Source organism: Ostrinia furnacalis, unplaced genomic scaffold (genome assembly GCF_004193835.3).
Source record: "Ostrinia furnacalis isolate ACB-3 unplaced genomic scaffold, ASM419383v2 OfSCF3339, whole genome shotgun sequence".
NCBI lineage: Eukaryota > Metazoa > Arthropoda > Insecta > Lepidoptera > Crambidae > Ostrinia > Ostrinia furnacalis.
The window spans coordinates 266,464-287,332 of NW_021133578.1; the positions used below are offsets into that span (position 1 = coordinate 266,464).

At 36.8% G+C, this 20,869-nt stretch overlaps 1 protein-coding gene across 5 annotated transcripts in view; it reads right to left on the reverse strand.

Annotated features, from left to right (window-relative positions):
* Positions 1 to 20,869, reverse strand: part of ATP8A (ATPase phospholipid transporting 8A1) — a 102,601-nt gene that overhangs the window by 38,062 nt on the left and 43,670 nt on the right. For 4 of the 5 annotated variants that reach the window (XM_028311494.1, XM_028311492.1, XM_028311495.1 and 1 more), the window contains exons 3-7: positions 6,939 to 7,065; positions 5,204 to 5,247; positions 3,708 to 3,847; positions 2,345 to 2,505; positions 483 to 680 (exon numbers count right to left, since the gene is read on the reverse strand). In XM_028311494.1, coding sequence (XP_028167295.1) covers positions 483 to 680; positions 2,345 to 2,505; positions 3,708 to 3,847; positions 5,204 to 5,247; positions 6,939 to 7,065 — 670 coding nt within the window. Of the gene's footprint in view, positions 1 to 482; positions 681 to 2,344; positions 2,506 to 3,707; positions 3,848 to 3,888; positions 4,073 to 5,203; positions 5,248 to 6,938; positions 7,066 to 20,869 lie in introns of all 5 variants that reach the window. The other variant, XM_028311497.1, reaches the window with a different exon arrangement.

Genomic DNA, 20,869 nt, shown 5'->3' on the forward strand with positions numbered 1-20,869 from the left:
CAGTATCTTGAGGCAACTTAAAAAAGTGCATTCTGTGTTTTTATTATTATTTAGGCAGTTAAATACTGCACAGTCAGCACAGTTAAATACACCATTTTCTTTATTTTCTTCCATCATACACAAGAATACGCGTGCGTGAGTCAATGTTCGCTCGTATGTGAGGCCTTATCGAATAGTATCCTGTAGGTGGGCCATCGTGCGTGTTTTGTTTTCAATGTAAACTCGCGGAGATGAACAGGCCTGCCTATACTCCCTACCCTGGCTAGACGGGTTAGGGAGGCCAGGTGTTTTCTCGCTTAGTCGCTTCTTACGACATCCGGGAAGAGTGGAGGCGGTCCTATTCTACTCTGTCAGAATCACATGGCTATTTAACCTTGACAGATGTCAAGATTACCTAGATAGGTAAAAAGCAGGGCACTGCGAGCAGTTTCTTATTCAGACATTGGTCCTGACTATCTGATATAAGCTCCGGATGTACTCACTTGGCGTTAGTTTCCTTCAGCATGCCGTTGAACTCGTAGAGGTGTCTGTTAGGCGATTCACACTGCACGGTAGCATGGAACTCGGCCAGTTGCCGTGTGCTGTCGAGACGAGCCGTCTCCGGGTTGGCCTGGCGGATCTTCAAGTTGGTCTCCCCGTCCAGATTCGAGGTCTCGATGAACGATATACCTTGCGGTTCGCTGCGGAAAGACATTCGAGTCAGTGGGGCACAGTTTGAAGTTTTTATCAGGTAAGCGGGACTACTCCCTACACAGTTTGAAGTTTTGAAGCGAAGTGACAGCATGAAAGAGTGATAGGTAGACTCTAAACTAGGCAAATGGGGTTAAGGAGTATCCCGGACAGTTTTAAACGTTATTCATAGTTTAATATCGATGGAAACAGAATAGCGTAGTTTCTTTTGGCAATAAATGATTACTAAGATTATTTTGCCGTTGCCTCACTTTTAATGAAGCTTTAGGATAGATCGACTTTAATGTACACCGCGCAAAATAGACATAAAACGAAACGGCACACAAATAAAAAACGAAACGGTACAATTTCGGCGGTCTTATCGCTAGGAAGGGATAATTCAAAAATGCGGAAATACAGTATGAGTAAACCAGCGGATGCGAATGAATACTTAATAAAATATCCAAAATAAGACCATGTATCGCGGCTATACTTTTACCTAAAATTTAATAACATTTCATTAGCGTTCAGTTAATTTAATTGACATTCTTGTCTTTACGTACGCTACTGTAAAAAAAATGCATTTCAGAAAATACAATGCAAATCAATGTCAATATTACTTTTTGTAGCTAGGAATGACGTAGGTAACGCAAACAGATGTCATTTCAATTGTTTTCTGCCATGACACAAATAACAGAATTATCAGGTACTTGTCATATTTAGAGGTTTGTCATATAAATAAATTAACTTGTTTTGAACTAAAATAGATACTATATCATACGCTAATACCTGCTGCATTACCTCATTATTTAACTGAGTCATTGTGTGGGCTGCAATACTAAAGAAACTACAACTTTATTTTTGTTTATTACGAAATACATTTTAAAATGTTTTAATATGCGGCGAATACACGAAATACATTCCGTGGCAGGGCAGCGAATCGTCTCGTTAATAGTAGAGCCCCTACAGAATTCAGCAAGAACAGATAACAATTTATGTTGAAAGAGGAAAAATGTGTGCAGTCACACTGTAGATATTATGATAAAATATACGACGAATAATGAAGGGAAATTCCAAATGAAGCATGTGCGAAAGATATCAGGCGAGATACAGGCCAAGAGCTTCCTCGTTGTGGATAAAAAATATTATTACCGTGTATTTTAATGAAAACTTAAATTGAATTTAGAGTATTGCGGCGGGCGTAGAGATGGTGCCAGATGGAGGTTTTTGATGAAATAAACGAATGGAAAGACGAAAAGATACGTATTGGAACAGAAAAGTCCTCAAGTGGCGACCACGAGCCGGAACACGAAGTGTGGTCCTCCTATTAAGTAGACCAACGATCTGATGAGGGTCGGTAAACTACTATTAAGAAAGGCTATGAGGACTTATTCAATAAACCCATCATAATAGTAGATTGGACATTTTGGGAATTGGACGTTTCGGGAACTGGACATTTCGGGAATTGGACATTTTGGGAATTGGACATTCCGGGAATTGGACATTTTGAAACCGTTGGACATTTTGGGAATTGGACATTCTGAACCTGAAGGCTACCTGGATGCCAGTAGTGCATGACTGGTCGTTGTGGAAATACATGGGGGAGGCCTTTGTCCAACAGTGGACGTCATTTGGCTGAAACTAACGAAACATAAGTATTGAAGGGAATATCTACCTGGAGGCCAGTAGCACGAGGTCGGCGGGGAAGAACTGGTTGTTGACGACCTTGCAGATGTCGCCCACCAGCAGCTTCTCCCAACGCAGCGACAGCCAGCGGCCGTCGCGCAGCACCTCCACTTTCCGCCGGTTCGTCTCATCGTCTGCTCTGTGACGTTTCTGGAAACAATACAATTTACCTTTAATTTTAAATGAACTGAACATGATCTTGTCGTGTCGGCAACAAACCTACACAGTGTCAGCCCAAAATTTTCAGCCCCAAACAGAGATTTTATATGACTTTTGTGTAATTTACCAGAGGCAAGAGAAAAGTACTGGCCTACAGTACCTAATCTACTTAATTCGCTTCCATCTTCAATATATCGTATGTATATGTAGACTGCTTAAATTCTAACTTCTAAATTCTAACGACAGAAAAATTATGTTATCGTTTTCTTATAAACTGAAGATTGATGTTGGATGTCGTCCCACACGAGAAAATGTTTAAAATAACTCTGAAATTCTGCACACTAAAGCTTCTGAAATTATCTGATATTTTTAGCAAAGCTGAATCCAATGCGGTTCCTGACCTTGACACGATTCGAATCTCTTGCAGCGTAACTAATTAACGTAGCAGGAATCATCCTGTTAAGGATGCAATTAGTGAATATTTATACCAAATAAACACAAGTCTATCTGTGGGGACCTATAAGTGGTTATCAAGTGTAAAATAATCAATTATGTAAACCCTGGTCTTTCTAATATAAATAAATAAATAATGTGTACATCTCATGACAATATGACGCAACTTCAAATGCCTTTTAGCGAATCTAGCTAGTCCTTACAATTTCACCTATTTAATTCTAGCATTAAATTAATAAATACATTGAGTTTTTACGCCGTGTATCCATTTCATCAGAGAGGATGTTGTTAATACCGTACTCCAGTAATAATATTAATTGGCTTAATCTAATTAGAGGCTGATTAGTGCAAAAATACGCTCTTGCAGAACTACTGCGCGCTTCACTATCGTGTAACATACCGATTATACAACATACGTTTTTATTGGGTTGAAAATTTAAAATGCTGAAAGAAGCAATGGATTAGGCATTATTCTCAACTTTATGGCACTAAAGTGCCGAGAAAACAACTTCAGCCTCGTTTCTCGTTTCAAGGTCATAGGAAATACCCTACCAGCATACAAATCTAGAACATGATTATTTACTTAAAAAAACAAGGTGGTGCTAAGTAACAGCGCATAAGCGCGTCGTAACAGATCATTCACGTGCCTTTAGAAGCACATGAGGGTTTCGCAGTAGCAACTTCTTCGGATGTAAGAAACAGAGTACCGCTGGTACTGCTTTAGCCAGTTCTTTACTTACAAAGTCCTCCACGATCTCCTTGACGGCGCTGACGCTGAGGATGAGTATGAGCGGCGTGAGCGTGGTCCAGCGGCCCGTGGGCGACACGTCAGGGATCTGCTGCAGCAGCGCGATGAGCAGGAAGAAGCAGTTGGAGTAGCACGGAACTGCTCGAGCAGGAACAGACAGCAGCGCTACTTACAAAGTCCTCCACGATCTCCTTGACGGCGCTGACGCTGAGGATGAGTATGAGCGGCGTGAGCGTGGTCCAGCGGCCCGTGGGCGACACGTCGGGGATCTGCTGCAGCAGCGCGATGAGCAGGAAGAAGCAGTTGGAGTAGCGCCGGAACTGCTCGAACAGGAACAGCGGGATGAACGACGGGACGCTGCGGGAGATACATTTTTTATTCCCTTTCTAAAACATTTCAATGATTGCATGACAAGAACAGCAATGCAAGTCAAACGTTTGAGAGACATTCTGATCATGTGATTTTCTATTTAAAAAATATTTCTTTCTTTCTCACATTTTTTTGTTTAAAATGCCAATATGTATACTTTACAAAAGGCGAATTAATATTGTCTTTACCTTCCTCTTACAGTCAACTTTTGGGAAAAACAGAGTTTAAATTTTTACACTTCTCCCTTAAAACTAACTTTGTAGATGTTTATCCAAACTAATAATGGAATTTGCTTTTAAAACTATGAGTACACAATGGAGCGCATGTTAACAGGTCATAGACAATATTATAATAATGTTTACAAACAAAACGGGCCATGGTTTCCTTGGAGATAGTTCACATCTGGAATGGCACGTTGCCAGGCGACTTTGTAGTTTCATAAAGTGACTAGAGCAGATTCACATTATATAGCCTGACCAGGAACATNTATTGTATTGAGTTGAAATGTCGCGTGACGTCACGCGTCACGCGCCAATTCAACTCGATGTAGGACTGTTATTATTTAATTATGAAAGAAAATAAAAAATATGAGTTTAATATTTTATAATATCTGTCTGACGGACAAATAATTGAAAATTGGTCATTTAGCCTTTAAAAGTATTGATTTATAGTAGTGCCAAGTGCTCTCCTGTATAGGTCTACCAGAATCTCATGGCAAACAAAAATATTGGAAAAGTGTGGCTTTCATAAGGAAATTGTCTATGGCTTTATTGTCACCTGTCAAAACAAATTACGAGATTTGTCAACCACTGCAGAAATTTTGTGAATCTTCATGATTATTTGTTATTTTTATGAAAATACAAAAAAAAAACTCAAGCGAGTTATATTGTTTTCAATGTGTATTATAAAATATGGAGTAATTTAAACTCAATCTTTGATTTTAAAGCACGTCGTTGAGTTGACAGGTAAGTCTGACTGAAATGTTAAGATTACATTTAGTTTATTACCCGACTGCGTCAGAAAGAGGGTTATGTTTATTTTTAAGTATTTTTCTTTCTTAATAGCTGCTTTATTGAGGTTTACCTACAGGTGAATCTCACAAATTGGTGCAAAGGAATNGCCGGAACTGCTCGAACAGGAACAGCGGGATGAACGACGGGACGCTGTGGGAGAAACACGTTTCATTCACTTTCTAAAACGGTTGCATGACGAGGACAGTGATGCCAGAAGTCAAACGTTTAAGAGACATTCTGATCATATAATTTTCTATTTAAAATGATTTCTTTCTTTCTTATATTTTTTGTTTGAAATGCAAATTAACATTCTCTTCACCTTTCTTTTCTAGTCATCCTTTGGGCAAAACAGAAATTGATTTTTTTACGCTTCTCCCTTAAAACTAACTTTGTAGATATTTATCCAAACTAATAATGGAATTTGCTTTTAAAACTATGAGTACACAATGGAGCGCATGTTAACAGGTCACAGAGAATATTATAATAATGTTTACAAACAGAATGGGCCATGGTTTCCTTGGAGATAGTTCACATCTGGAATGGCACGGTGCCAGGCGACTTTGTAGTTTCATAAAGTGACTAGAGCAGATTCACATTATACAAAGTTTTACAACGATCACAACCGATAAAATCTTACATAATCAACGAAAGTTTCCATTTTAATTAGCAGTGTAAAGTTTTGTTAAGTTTTGCAGTCAGATTGGCAACATCACACTTTAGCCTTGGTTACTCTACGACGGTTTTGTTGGTTAATAAATTATCGTACACCTAGAAAGTTCTGCAGATCTTAGCAAGACTGGCTAGCTTGCAGGAGCACGTGGCACCATTGAACACCCATTTCCCTTATGTTTACAAACACCCCCATAGAGCCAACCGGGACGCCGAGCGCAGACGCATGCGTGGCGCGGTGCCAGACCACTCATCGTGATGTATGGATATGGGAATGCGTCTTGTGTAAACAATGACACGAATTTTGACACGCACAGCTATTGTGCCCGATATAGCTCCCAATTGAATACTTGGTGATCCTCAAAATAACTCAGTTGGGACCATTGACAATACTAACTTATGATAAGTCTCAAGTGATTATGACACTCGTTTCTGTTAAATGATACTTTAGAATTCAGTGTGAAAGTTTTTATGATGTTGGTACTTTCACAGTCTTTTAAATATATTCTTTAAAAAAATCGGCGGCGAGAAATTGAAATGCATTTCACTTTCAGTTTGATTTATTTCTACAAATCCGTATCGCGTCCATTGTATGCTCACATTACTCACGTCCAATTTTATCGATTGGCGGACTTATTATTGACTAACAGCATTATTGTTCTTGTCAGCTATAAGTGATTATTCTAATTATGAAGACAATTCTCCCGTAAGACAAATTCTTCAATCCACTAGGGAAGAATGATTGTATGGACGTGTGACATGACGACAACATTGTATTCATGACAACAAAGTTAATAAAGTTTCGATTATTTGATTATTATTGCATTCAATTTGACTTAAATTATTATGACTGCATTTTTGCATTTGTCATAGTTATATTCTGTTCTGACCATTTGTCAGTAGGTTTACAGTTTGTTTTCCTGTACAGTTCTCCAAAAAATAAATAAGTTCCGCCTTTCGTCTTTGCTCACATATCCACGACAAACTTTGAAGATTGAGTGGTACCGGGGCAAAGCTGGCTAGTTTGGAACCCGCGACGAATTTAGTATTTTTCATGCAGTAAAAGGACGTTATAAGTAAGCACTATAAGGTGTCAAAATAAATTAGAAGGGTAGCAGTTGCCTCTTGCATTCGGACACCAACTGACTCCCTAAGTACCGAGGACTCCATACCTATATTTGGCGGTGGATATGCTATTGGAGACGAACTTCTGCGGCTGCGGGTGGTTGATGAAGATGACGCGGTTCTGGTCGCCGGGCGCGCCGTCCGTCACGCCCGAGGTCGTCGCCTCGTCCTCGTCTGGTGACAAAGGGAAAGTTCTTTAAAAAAGGGGAACATTGTCTAGTTATGTCTAGAACTTCTTTCAAATAGGAGGGAACATTGGGTTTGAAAGGAAGAGTTTCCTGAACCTGATGTTCAGGTATCATAAGTGGCCATATTACGTTCATCATCATCTCAGCCATAGGACGTCCACTGCTGAACATAAGCCTCTCTCAATGCTTTCCATGTTGCCCGGTTGGTAGCAGCCTGAACATTACGTTCAGTTTGATAAAAAACTAAATCTATGTCTAAATAATCGAAAACGAAATCAGACTAGGCGTAGGTCCAGCTGCCTGAGACAAGTCTAAAATAAGTATTTACCAATACCATAGTACTAACTAAACATAATCGCCCGAGTATGCATTTCGCTTGAGCCTCACACCACCGATAAGCTAACTTACCACGAGGAAATACAAAAATGACTTTTCTTTTATCACTTCTATAGCGTAAATAATGACACAGAATTTGATAAATTGACTGATTTCTTCTCTTTGACTTCATTTAGAAAATGTTAGCTAGCGACTATTCAACGGCAAATCCAAAAGCTCAATGAATATCGAACAACATTTTTCTATTTAGTTTTTATCCAACAATAGCTTGAACGCAAACCTATCATTACATGTTTGAAAGCAGAATGAATAACCTACGCAACCGAAGTCAAATAATAACAAGGTACTGGAATAAATGAAATGAAAAATACTAGGCAAATGGAGTTTACTTTAAATATTGTAACATCGGGTGTACTTTACCTAATGAAGACTTTATTTATGTTTCCCTATTATGTACTTTCAAGATACTGCAGCACACTAAAAAGTAACGTCAACCATCAAACAAGTATAAAAATACTTAAAATCTGATGGAAAGATCTGAATTTTGTAACTTTTAATTTCATTTTAATTATGTACAATTTTCTATCTTCAATATTTACAGTACCATGATACTACTTGTACTCGTAAACTTCGATTAGTTTCAAAAGCAATTTACTAGTTTGTAAACAATGCTAAGTATCGATTGAACTTGTACTGATACGGATCAGCTGATAGTGATAGTTTGGCCTGCAATCGGCTATCAGTCATCGCACCCGCCTAGCATGCGACATGCAACCATCGGCCTTGTCGCTGTCATTGGTCCTACTATTTTACCATTCATGCGGATCGCGACACGCTCGGCTGACGTTGCAATGGAAAACTGATGACGTGGCGCTCAGACAGTTTGACCTGCTTTCGATGTGATGTCTGTACAATGAATAGACGATCGACAGCATTACACCTATGACTGTGCCACAGTGTGAGTAGGTATGATGTGACATCGTCCATAATACATATTCGTAAGGCTCGTTTTAGTGTCACGCGGACCGTCCGGTGCGGACCCGGTCCGCACAGCCAATCTGTATGAACTACTAGGGAGCGTTTTAGAGTAATGCGGTCCGGAGGAACCGCTCCGCTCCCTAGAAGTTCATAGGCTGGTTTTAGTATCACGCGGACCGTCAGTGCGGATCGCTCCGCACAGCCGATTTGTATGTAATTGTGAAAACTCGGGTTTAGCTTTGGTGCACCAATATAATATCGACTAATAATAAGGAGCACAATCCTGTTTGAAAAAAAACTGCATCTGCACAAGGAAAACCGAATATGTCATTGAAAACATTCCATGTATGATCAAATAAGGTGAACTTAGCATGGTTGATTCACGCTTCTTCCCATAAACGGGTGTCAATGTCATGCCTGTTTGATAAAACGATTAGATACAAGCAATAAAGATTCATGTTTACTTAAAGTTGTGACATTACAACATTCGCTATCTGAAGCACCAATATTGATGGATTTGCAATGATAACTTGATAAGATTGTAGCACACGCCCGACAATTAAGTGATTAAGTAGGTAGTATATTTTGATAAAGCTATTATTTTTCAATCAAACAGCCTAATATATGTATAATCTCTATTAAAATCATCAGTGGCTTTCTGAACAACCTTCCCTTGACGTGATAAGTGAATTTTCAGGCAATCACGCTATAATAAAATCAAATGTGAAATTGCAGCGACCGAGAGTAAGCTATTTCCTAACTCATCCAGACACCTGTTGATCCTCGTCATCTACCTGGAATTGGGTTTGGTTGGCGATCAAAAACTTGCCGTTGATGACGCCACTAATTGCAGCTTGCACAAGTGACCTCCAGACATCATGAGAGACCTTCAAAATACCGGTTTAACTGGGTTAAAAACAGGGTTCGAGGATATATATCAAGGGATATATATCAAGATATATATCGGATATATATCCGATATATATCAAGCCGGTTTTGATGATATATATCAACTTTTAAAATTTGTTACTGTATTTGTACTTTTTGACATAACATTTTTATTTTTTTAGTTGATTTTGCCGGATTTCAAAGATATTTTATGTTTTTGCTTTATTTGTCTGATTTTAAGTTTTAAAAACATTAAAAACATGTTTATGTAACACATATGCAATAGTATTCATGAATAATACAATAAAATAATACTATGGCTTTCATACAAAATTGATATATATCAAAGTTGATATATATCTGATATATATCATAAATATCCGATATTTTGATATTTATAATAAATATCGGATATTTTCGAACCCTGGTTAAAAATATGGGATCACATCGATTTGAATATTCGTGTTCATTTCATTGAGGAATCTAATCGATCATATTGCATCCTATGTAGGTAGGTACTTATGACATTTATTTTTTGTCAATTGCCGAAAACTGATGACTGCCCTTCCTGGATCACATCATCATAATGACGTATCAAATCGATCACCTCTATTAACGAAACATCAATACATTCGACATGGCCTTCATCTGTGTACCATGAAAGGTCGCCTACAGTAGCTCAGAATCGCAGTCTGGCGATCAAAGGTTACAACAGTCGATGAAACAAATTAACTCTACATTACATAACACGAATAGTAAAAGTAAGTAAAAAAAGAATAACGCACATGGTAAGTCTTTCCGTAAAGCTCTTTTGTAATCATTGCATTAGATCCACCAGAGTAAAAACTACTGTACAACTAGACAGCGAAAGGAAAAGTAATCATCATTCAAAAAGGCCTGAGTTCAAGTACCTAATTATAGACAAAGTAAAGGGATGATGATGATCATTATATGGAAATGGATGGTCCATTGGCGAAATCAGTCTTGGTAAAGTTCAGAACAAAAATACAAACTCCGTTTTGATAAAATTGAAGGACACGTGGAACATNACTAAATTAGTATCATACTCAGATATTAGTTAGTATTTGAAATCATTACTACCATGACCTTACTTTTACCAAATATTATTACTCTAATCCATGTGTAAGGTACAATAATAAAACAAATACTTGTTTTTCTGTTTCGGGTGTTACATCGCCGAAGTAACAAGAAAACACACTTAAAACTTGATGATTATCAATTTTTTTGGGAATATGACGCTATCTACCAATACTATGATAAATACCCTCGAATCGTATAGTGGCAAAACGTTTCACAGATTGATAGTTTTTTTAAAATCGTATTACCAATAAATTAGAGAGAAAATGATCATTCAGACAGTTGACTTAAGTATAGACTTTGAAGACTAATAACTTAAAAATTACTTGTTTCTTTCAGATTTTTTTTGTTGCACATTATAATTTGAAATGTTTACTTTCAAAATTCATCAGATTGAATGCGAAAAGAACATATTTAGTTTTTCACCCTCGGTAACATTTGTCATGGAATGACCCTAAAGCTCTTTTGTAATCATTGCATTAGATCTACCAGAGTGAAAACTACTGTACAACTAGACAGCGAAAGGAAAAGTAATCATCATTGAAAAAGGCCTGAGTTCAAGTACATAATTATAGACAAAGTAAAGGGATGATGATGATCATTATAATATGGAAATGGACGGTCCATTGGCAAAACCTGTCTTGGTAAAATTCCGAAAAAAAATACAAACTCAGTTTTGATAAAATTGAAGGACACGTGGAACATTATTATTTACTCAGGTTTGTGGGCCATAACCATTGCAGTCATAATAACCGCTATCACGGCAAATGTTTATTTAGGTGACTGCAAGCGATAGCTAATAGGGCTTATCTTTCGTGAAACATTCATTATTATTAAAGTAAGTATGCCTTGGAGCAAGAAATGAACTTTTATAACAAGTATTAGAACTTATAATTGCATCAATTACTCAGGTATCAATAATAAATAACGAAGCATGCCCATTGATGCACCTGTGACACGTGAATCTACCGCTAACATGTTTGGACGTTGCTGGTATTTTCCAGTAACCATGTAAGTAAACTGATTCATGGGTATTCAGTATGTATTGTATTGTTGGATTCATGACAACACTGTTGCAATTAAGGGGACCTTTACGTGATCCCCGAATCATAGTCTAGATTAAAGTTTGAAATTACCTCTCTAAAATGGACGGCATTTTAGTTAGTCACTAAGGATGAACTAAATCGATTCTAACAAAGGCAGCATTATATTTAATCGGGCCATTTACTGTTTGGTACACTTAAAAATACCTAAAATAAAAATGCACTTTGGGGAACAGCGCACGGCTCCGTCGTAGATAAGGATCTAGCTAAAGCCGCCCGCTAGAGCCAAGGCCGAAGAATGAATCCTACGCTGACCTCCACGTGGTTTGCATGATTGGTGAGTAGAAATTACGCCTTTACATAAAAAGAAAGTAGTCAGTAAAGAAAATTAAAAGAGAAACCAATAAGACATCAACGAACTCTGGAGGAAAAGTATCCTGTTGATTTGATTCTTTGGTAACTATAATATTTCTGTGATAAAAGGGAATAAAATATAGTAGAACCGTTCTAATATTATTTTAAAAACTCGTAATTAATTTAACCGAATAATGAAAAAACGTCTTCAACATCTCAACAAAAAACATATAGCTTGATGCCTCTCAAAATCAAATACACAATTCCTATGATAACATGAATGAGAAGGGGACTCAAAATATTCGTCACGACCGTCACGAATTTAATAAGCTCCCACTGGCATGAGTCAGTGGATTCACAAATTTAAAGGAAGAATGTATCGAATTCGTTTTGCAAAAATTTTGCAGAACGAATGAGGGCTATCGTTTTTATACCTACTTAACAGTTGGCACCCCATGGCGATTGACAGGACCTTACTCTACAGTGGCGCCATCTTGATGAGTGCAAATGCGCCAGTCCTCTTACCACTTTAGCGCTCACAAGTTGGCGCCACTGTCTTCGCTACTAGCAAGTGACAGGATCTTACTCTACAGTGGCGCTAACTGGTGAGCGCTAAAACGATAGCCCTCATTCAGGCTTTCCGCTCTTTCCCGTCTCATATACACGGGTGGCATGAGCAAGATAGAGTCGAAATATGGTAGTCATTTGGCGAGATAGACCCCTGAAACTTAATTACCGACCTCGTTATATCCTCGCAGAGCGGTTTGATAAGGAAATGGCTCGTTCAGTGAATTGATATCACGCGGGGACTCCCGGGGGACTCCTAGTCGTTTGCGATAAGTGGTGGAACCTCACATAACTAATGCAGTTAATTGTGACATTATTATTATTGCAAATGCAATCAATCGTATGCGACACATTATGCTTTGGTATGCGTTTCAGAATGGAGATTGAATAGATCTTGCGGTTTTATTCTCGAGAGGAACTAGTAAATACATGAAAGCGTTACATAAACCACGTTCGATAACTGTACATGTAACTCCTAGTGTGGTTTATGAGTTTTGAGATCGTTTCGTAACAACTAATTAAACCGATTAAACGTTCTGGCTAGACCTTCATTACTATTACAGACATGACAACAAAGTTCAGAAAAAAATATCTAGGAACGCCCAAGCTCTTAAAATAGAAACGAATTTAGTAAGTAGGTAAATTCACTATTAAATTAACAAGGACTGACGAAGCCGTTACACCTCGTTTCAGCTGCCTTGAGCACTGGGAGGCGCCGCGTTACTCCGCCTCAGACAATTTGCATAAAAACATGAGCATTTAACGGACGTTTTTGATATGAAATGAAGACACTAATGAAATTCTTGTAAAAATAATGCTACGGTTTAAATAACATCTGAGAAAGTTTTCCAAATCACAGGAATCCACTGGTGCTGGTGGTAGTCTTGGGATTTGGTGGAGAATATGGTGGTCTCCAAGTTGGTGAGAAAATCGAGGGAAGCAATATAAACGTTCGATAGGAAATAAATGTTTCCGTGTTGCGAAGCAGACATAGTAGTGCTAAGATCCACGTATTTTTAGACCTATGTAACTTAGAGATTACGAAAAGAAACTGGTTGCTGGCTGAGCAATCTTCAATGACCAACTCATTTGTCAACTTAAGTTTCTTGCCGCTTTACCCTGCTGCTTCACAAATAACCTTACAGGAAAAACGACATCAACCAAGAAGTAAGCAAAAGCCACGTGCAACATATCAGCGACCGGCATCCGGACATTCGCATCCGGCACGACAGTGACCCGGTGGATGGAAATAGCATCATTTCTTGTGTCGAGTCCTTGCTTGGAGTTGGAGACGCACATAAAATAATGCCATCTAATCCATCGACCTTGGACTAAGTCAAATGGTTTTGCAGGAACTTCCCTAAATTAACCCGATAGGGAGAGCCTATTTTACACCATTTTTTTCCTACAAGGGAACAAACCTTTAATAACAATGACATAATAAATATTTTAGTCTCAAATCTAGTAGAGGATAATGAAGCCACGCATATGCGCACACGTTACCTTAAACGTAACGCTACTTTACCGGCAAAGGCATCAGGGTCAAGTATCACACTACGGCGCTGCTTTGAAGCGTGTCAGCCAATGTCAATGGCGACCACTTAACTAGAGGTGACTTCAGTGTGGCACGTACAGGGCTTTTCTAGAAAAGGCAGTGGCGAACTACGACTACCACTTTCTTTTTTTCGCGTGATTAAACTAGCTTTATACTTTGCGTGTTAATAGTGATTCCTGTAAATTAGATTTTAATCAAATTACTTACTTGGTTTTAATAGTCAATGGTTAACTAAGTAGGTATTTGATTTGCAGAGTAACAAACAAGATTAAAAATCCTACCAAAGACAAAACGCTGAGTATAGGTAGTCAGCCTTTTAATTGCAATAGCATCTAAAATCGATTGAGCTATTAAATCACAGTCGACCAATAAACGTTCGTACGCTAGACTAATTTTATCAATTGACTAAATGAACACGAACATTATAATATGTACAGTACCTATACATAGAGACAGCCATTTCTATTATAAGAAAGAAGTGACAAATCAATGTCCTTCTACNTTTAATTCGTCGGCGGCGTCTTTCAGGCGGCGCCACAGCAAAAAGCTAACGCAGTATCACGTACCGCGTTAAGTACGCAACCTACAAACTGTGATCAGCATCTCAGCTTGTATAAAATTGTACTAAGCTATGTCCACTTCCATTACTGTATCCTACTAATATTATAAATGGGAAAGTTTGGATGTCTGTATGTCTGGATGTTTGTAACTCTTTCACGCAAAAACTACTAAACGCGTTTTGATGAAACTTTACAGTATTATTGTTTATAACCCAGAATAACATATAAGGCTATAATTTATGACGATTTGTGACAACTAAATTTCACGCGGGTGAAGCCGCGGGCAAAAGCTAGTTATTAATAAATAAATAGGTAGGTACACCCTATGACCAGCCAACCAGTTAGTTTTGGGTGTGAATAGCCTTACTATCTAATTTTATTGTAGCATCAATCTTTAATCCATAAAGGTCAGAGGTTGCCTATGAAACTAAAGATAAAAATAAATAAATTTCATAATGTACACTAATTAGGTAGGCCAATCAAACTAATACTTGTAATACTTGTGCTATGATTAATTAATACACAAACTTACAAAGATAGATTCTAAGTATTCTAATAATAGAATAGGGAATAGAAACCTTAGGTGCCATAGCAGTCAGGTATAAACAGCGAGGAAAAAGCGAAAATAATAAAGAGGATAATATTTATGTGTCATTTTTAAATGACTAAAAGATGGGAAACATACAATAAGTGCTACCTAGTCAGCCACGATGGACAATGTATTTAAAACCTCAAAATTGTTGGCACTGGCAATATTAATAGACGTTTAATTTTGTTAGACTGAGTGTTGCCTCAGAAGTAAAAATAGTAGGTATAAAATTGTCCTCAGATGATGATGATGATGTCTTAAGATGTCCTATCATAAGATTGATAACATTAATCAAATATTGTTTTTTATTATTATTATAGCTTTATAAATCCACAGTTATTACAGTTTTATTTAAAATTAATTAAGTATTTCTCTTGATTGTGGCCCCACTTGGGTAAAAGCCTCCTCCATCATTTTGATGGAGGGTGGTGGTCTACTTCCCCCACGGTGACCAGCCGTATTGGGAGAGTTTTTGTTGTATAAGATGTTGTTGTCGTTTACTGTAGGTAGTTGAATTTTCGTTTCCGGTGTGATGAGTTGCATTGGTTGTATTAGTTCCTGGTTTCGTTTGAAGCGGAGTTCGGTCTAGCTCGAAATGTATCGAATCTCTTGTTGAGTTTTTTTGGAGGTGCAGCTGTTATATTTTTAGTGTCTTTCTGATTTTCTTTTGGTGACTTAGATGGTGATCTTTTCCTTTTAGCTTCATCCACATCCCTATGCTTGACTATAAGTTTGTCGTATCTTATAAACGCTATCTTCCCTTGCCTTTCTTCTTGCTCTTTTTTCTCTTTTAGTTCTTTCCTTTTTATAAGGACATCCCTTGGGTAGTCTTCAGTAGCATATATGTCAGATGGAAGGTTTTTATTGTTTTTCAGGACTTCGTACTTTCGCCATGTCAGTGTAAGAGTTATGAGTATTGGTCTCTTTTTCTCGGTATTTTTCTTCCCAAGTCTTCTCACATTGCTGATTTCCCACTTGTCCCAGTCTTGCATTCCTTCGACTTTTTGGGAAATTTTATTTAACATCTCTATTACTTTATTCCTGAGGTCACTATCGTTTGCTTCATTTTCAGGAACGCCNAATAGTAGCGCCCTGCTGTAAATTTCATAAGGTTGTCCAACGTTTTTTTTTTTTCTATATAGGTTTTACGGCTTTGGATATATATCCATACGGCCAATTCTTTCTTGTATTGCACAGTTTGGTAAGGCAATAATAGGGATGTTGACTGGGTAANATAATATGTACAGTACCTATACATAGAGACAGCCATTTCTATTATAAGAAAGAAGTGACAAATCAATGTCCTTCTACATGAATCAAAGAATGTATAAATACAAGCAAGGACAAAATTCCCGGAAAGCCTATTTCTCTGACGCCGGGAAAAATATTATATTTAACCTTTAACTGGTGACATGGTTTTTGTGTAACGTAACTGGTGACGTGCGGTCTGAGAGGCCGCTACCGTATCAAGACTATAGCATAGAAACTAGGTAGGTAAGGTAGCATACCACAATCTTTAAAAACAGATTAGTAGCATATAGAAGAATTAAATTTAAATAAAATAATAAACTCTAAATATAATTTTTAATGCAGAACTTGCTGTTAAATTATATGTAGTAATAAAAATCAAAAAACTAGAGATGAGATCGATAATCGCAAATAAGAAATTTAAATCAACAAATTATAACAAAATTAGTATTTTTTTATTATAGTTCCAATGATAATCAATTTAAAAAAACCTATCACACATAGGTAACCTATAATCTTAGAAAACTGGCAGTGGTGAAACTTTTGTATTTTTTATTGGCTGTCAGGACATTTATTTATTGTTTGGCATAAGAGTGGTCGGTCATTTTCACTTTCTGACTGATTCTCGTCAATTGGTCCTTCATCTTCAAAAACACTTTCTTCGGCTTCCGAATCATGGTCACTTTGCTCCAGAACGATGTTTTCAGGAACATATTCGGATTCCGACCCAATTGAGTCTTCCTTTTCCGGATATTTTTCAACTGGCGAATTTTCAAGTCGTTTCATAAAGTATGGCACTATATTCCCAACTAATGATCCTGCGCTTCTTTTTTGGAGTTATTTAAGTATCAATTTCAAGTAAAAACTGTAAAAATACGAAAAAACTGTATGAAAAAAATGTCACGTAACTGGTGACATGCGGTCTGAGAGACCGCTGCTGAACTTTGCATCGATGTAACTTGCCGATTTGGAGCTGAATGATGCAAATATTCTTATCTACGGCGTAGAAACAACTAAACTTGAAGCTACTGAAGCGGTGAAACATTGGAAGTACGGGGAAGGGGGTGAAACGATGTTTCACTGACGCCGCCCGGCCTGTGAGACCGCTTGTCACCAGTTAAAGGTTAATTCGTCGGCGGCGTCTTTCAGGCGGCGCCACAGCAAAAAGCTAACGCAGTATCACGTACCGCGTTAAGTACGCAACCTACAAACTGTGATCAGCATCTCAGCTTGTATAAAATTGTACTAAGCTATGTCCACTTCCATTACTGTATCCTACTAATATTATAAATGGGAAAGTTTGGATGTCTGTATGTCTGGATGTTTGTAACTCTTTCACGCAAAAACTACTAAACGCGTTTTGATGAAACTTTACAGTATTGTTGTTTATAACCCAGAATAACATATTAAGGCTATAATTTATGACGATTTGTGACAACTAAATTTCACGCGGGTGAAGCCGCGGGCAAAAGCTAGTTATTAATAAATAAATAGGTAGGTACACCCTATGACCAGCCAACCAGTTAGTTTTGGGTGTGAATAGCCTTACTATCTAATTTTATTGTAGCATCAATCTTTAATCCATAAAGGTCAGAGGTTGCCTATGAAACTAAAGATAAAAATAAATAAATTTCATAATGTACACTAATTAGGTAGGCCAATCAAACTAATACTTGTAATACTTGTGCTATGATTAATTAATACACAAACTTACAAAGATAGATTCTAAGTATTCTAATAATAGAATAGGGAATAGAAACCTTAGGTGCCATAGCAGTCAGGTATAAACAGCGAGGAAAAAGCGAAAATAATAAAGAGGATAATATTTATGTGTCATTTTTAAATGACTAAAAGATGGGAAACGTACAATAAGTGCTACCTAGTCAGCCACGATGGACAATGTATTTAAAACCTCAAAATTGTTGGCACTGGCAATATTAATAGACGTTTAATTTTGTTAGACTGAGTGTTGCCTCAGAAGTAAAAATAGTAGGTATAAAATTGTCCTCACATGATGATGATGATGTCTTAAGATGTCCTATCATAAGATTGATAACATTAATCAAATATTGTAGTCATTTATTTTTAATACAACAGCTAACTTTTCACCCCTACTTTGGGAATCGGCGTTCAAGGGCTAGGGCTGAATTAATAATGTGTTGATTACAATCAGCAGTATGAAGGTCGAGCCGCGGCCTTGACACTGTCTTGGTTTGAGGGTACACACACAATACCATATTATGTAATAGAATGTGGAATATAGTCTAGTAAAAGTTGCAAGCTCATGTTATTTACACACATTACTAGTAAGATTTATTATTCAAGTTCTAACTAGAGTTGTCGGGTAAAAAATATTTTCTTATTTCAATAAGTTTTTTTGTGGATGGAAAAGTTTAAAGTATAGATTGAATCACTACAATACCTTGCTACCAATACTGCAGTGCTAGTGATATTAGCAGTAACTTCAATATTTTGCTTTTAAAAATCTCCCATCAGCTCATTGAAATAGAGCTTCAGTATAGTTTTGCCAAAAAATAGAGTTATTGCTAATATCACTAGCACGGCAGAATAGGTAATTGGAAAAACACAGCAGGTTATAAAATATATCCTGTTAATTATTTTTAAATCAATAGCTGTAATAATTATAACTAAATATGTTTTTAATGACTAGCTTATGGGTCATTTNATGTTAAATCATGATAGATCTTTCAAATAATATTAATAGGCAGTAAGTACCAATTTCAAAAGTTAAATAAGAAATTAAGTTATGTTGAGGACATAATATCACTGAATCATCATCATTTCAGCCATAGAACGTCCACTGCTGAACATAGACATAGGCCTCCCCTATGAATCACTGAATACTTCTAGAAAAACCACTACCAAGGATTCTTATGCCTATCAACCTTTTTGGAGGTTTCCTCATTTATGTTTAGTAGTAAATTGGGGTGCCAGCCTTTCTGGGCATATTTATTTAGGCAAATCCCAGTGACAGTTGTTGTTATAGATNTTTATTTTTTTAATCCAAAACAAAGAGACGTAGCGAAAATTCAAACGTCACAAATGTAGTCCTTGAACTGTTGTATAACATATATTTTTTTCAACTATTTCTGTCCAGCAGTAAAAGAGGAGTAGGCTTTACAAAATGCCCATTTGGCGCGGATTGAGGACACTAATCGCCTTAAGGAATCATACCTAAAACTTACAGGACTTCTAAAGTATGAAATTTACAAACCATGTAACATACAATCACTGTTAAATAAAACGTTTTACTATTTTTTTATAAATTATTTCTTTGTTTCGGGTGTTACAATGGTTCTGTTTCGGGTGTTACGAGTACGAAAATTCAACGCGTTTTATCGATAAAATCGGTGTTTTATTAGTTTCTAGGTACTTCAAAATAAGGAGTAAAACAAATAGAGCGAATTCTGGTTTGAAATTACGAAGCAGCTTTTTTTTAAAAATATACAAAGTTCAAGTTTAATTTTTCCTCAGAATATAGCTTTTTCTATTGTTTTTTGCTTGAAATAGCATTACTTTAATTTCTAATTACGATATTTATTGGAAATGTCAAACATCGACACTTTTTAGCAGTACCTTAATTTTAGTGTTAAGTCGACATTTCAAAAAAGTCTTAAATTGAGAAATATGTCTCCTTTTCCGATGCCAGCGCTAGTGGGAGGTCAAAGGACCCTCACAGTAATACTGTTTCATTTCTCCAAGCAATATACACACATCATCGACATAGAAATAAAAATGTAATACCCGAAACGTTTCGGGTGTTACAGTTTTTAATCAAGAAAGAAACATACTAAATTAGTATCATACTCAGATATTAGTTAGTATTTGAAATCATTACTACCATGACCTTACTTTTACCAAATATTGTTACTCTAATCCATGTGTAAGGTACAATAATAAAACAAATACCTGTTTTTCTGTTTCGGGTGTTACATCGCCGAAGTAAAAAGAAAACACACTTAAAACTTGATGATTATAATTTTTTTTGGGACTATGACGCTATCTACCAATACCATGATAAATACCCTCGAATCATATAGTGGCAAAACGTTTCACAGATTGATAGTTTTTTTAAAATCGTATTACCAATAAATTAGAGAGAAAATGATCATTCAGACAGTTGACTTAAGTATAGACTTTGAAGACTAATTACTTAAAAATTACTTGTTTCTTTCAGTTTTTTTTGTTGCACATTATAATTTGGAATGTTTACTTTCAAAATTCATCAGATTTAATGCGAAAAGAACATATTTAGTTTTTCACCCTCGGTAACATTTGTCATGGAATGACCCTTATGATGTTAAATCATGACAGATCTTTCAAATAATATTCATAGGCAGTAAGTACCAATTTCAAAAGTTTAATCAGAAATTAAGTTATGTTGAGGACATAATATCACCAAACCATGATCATCATCATTTTAGCCATAGGACGTCCACTGCTGAACATAGACATAGGCCTCCCCAATGAATCACTGAATACTTCTAGAAAAATCACTACCAGGGATTTTTATGCTTATAAACCTTTTTGGAGGTTTCCTCATTCATGTCGAG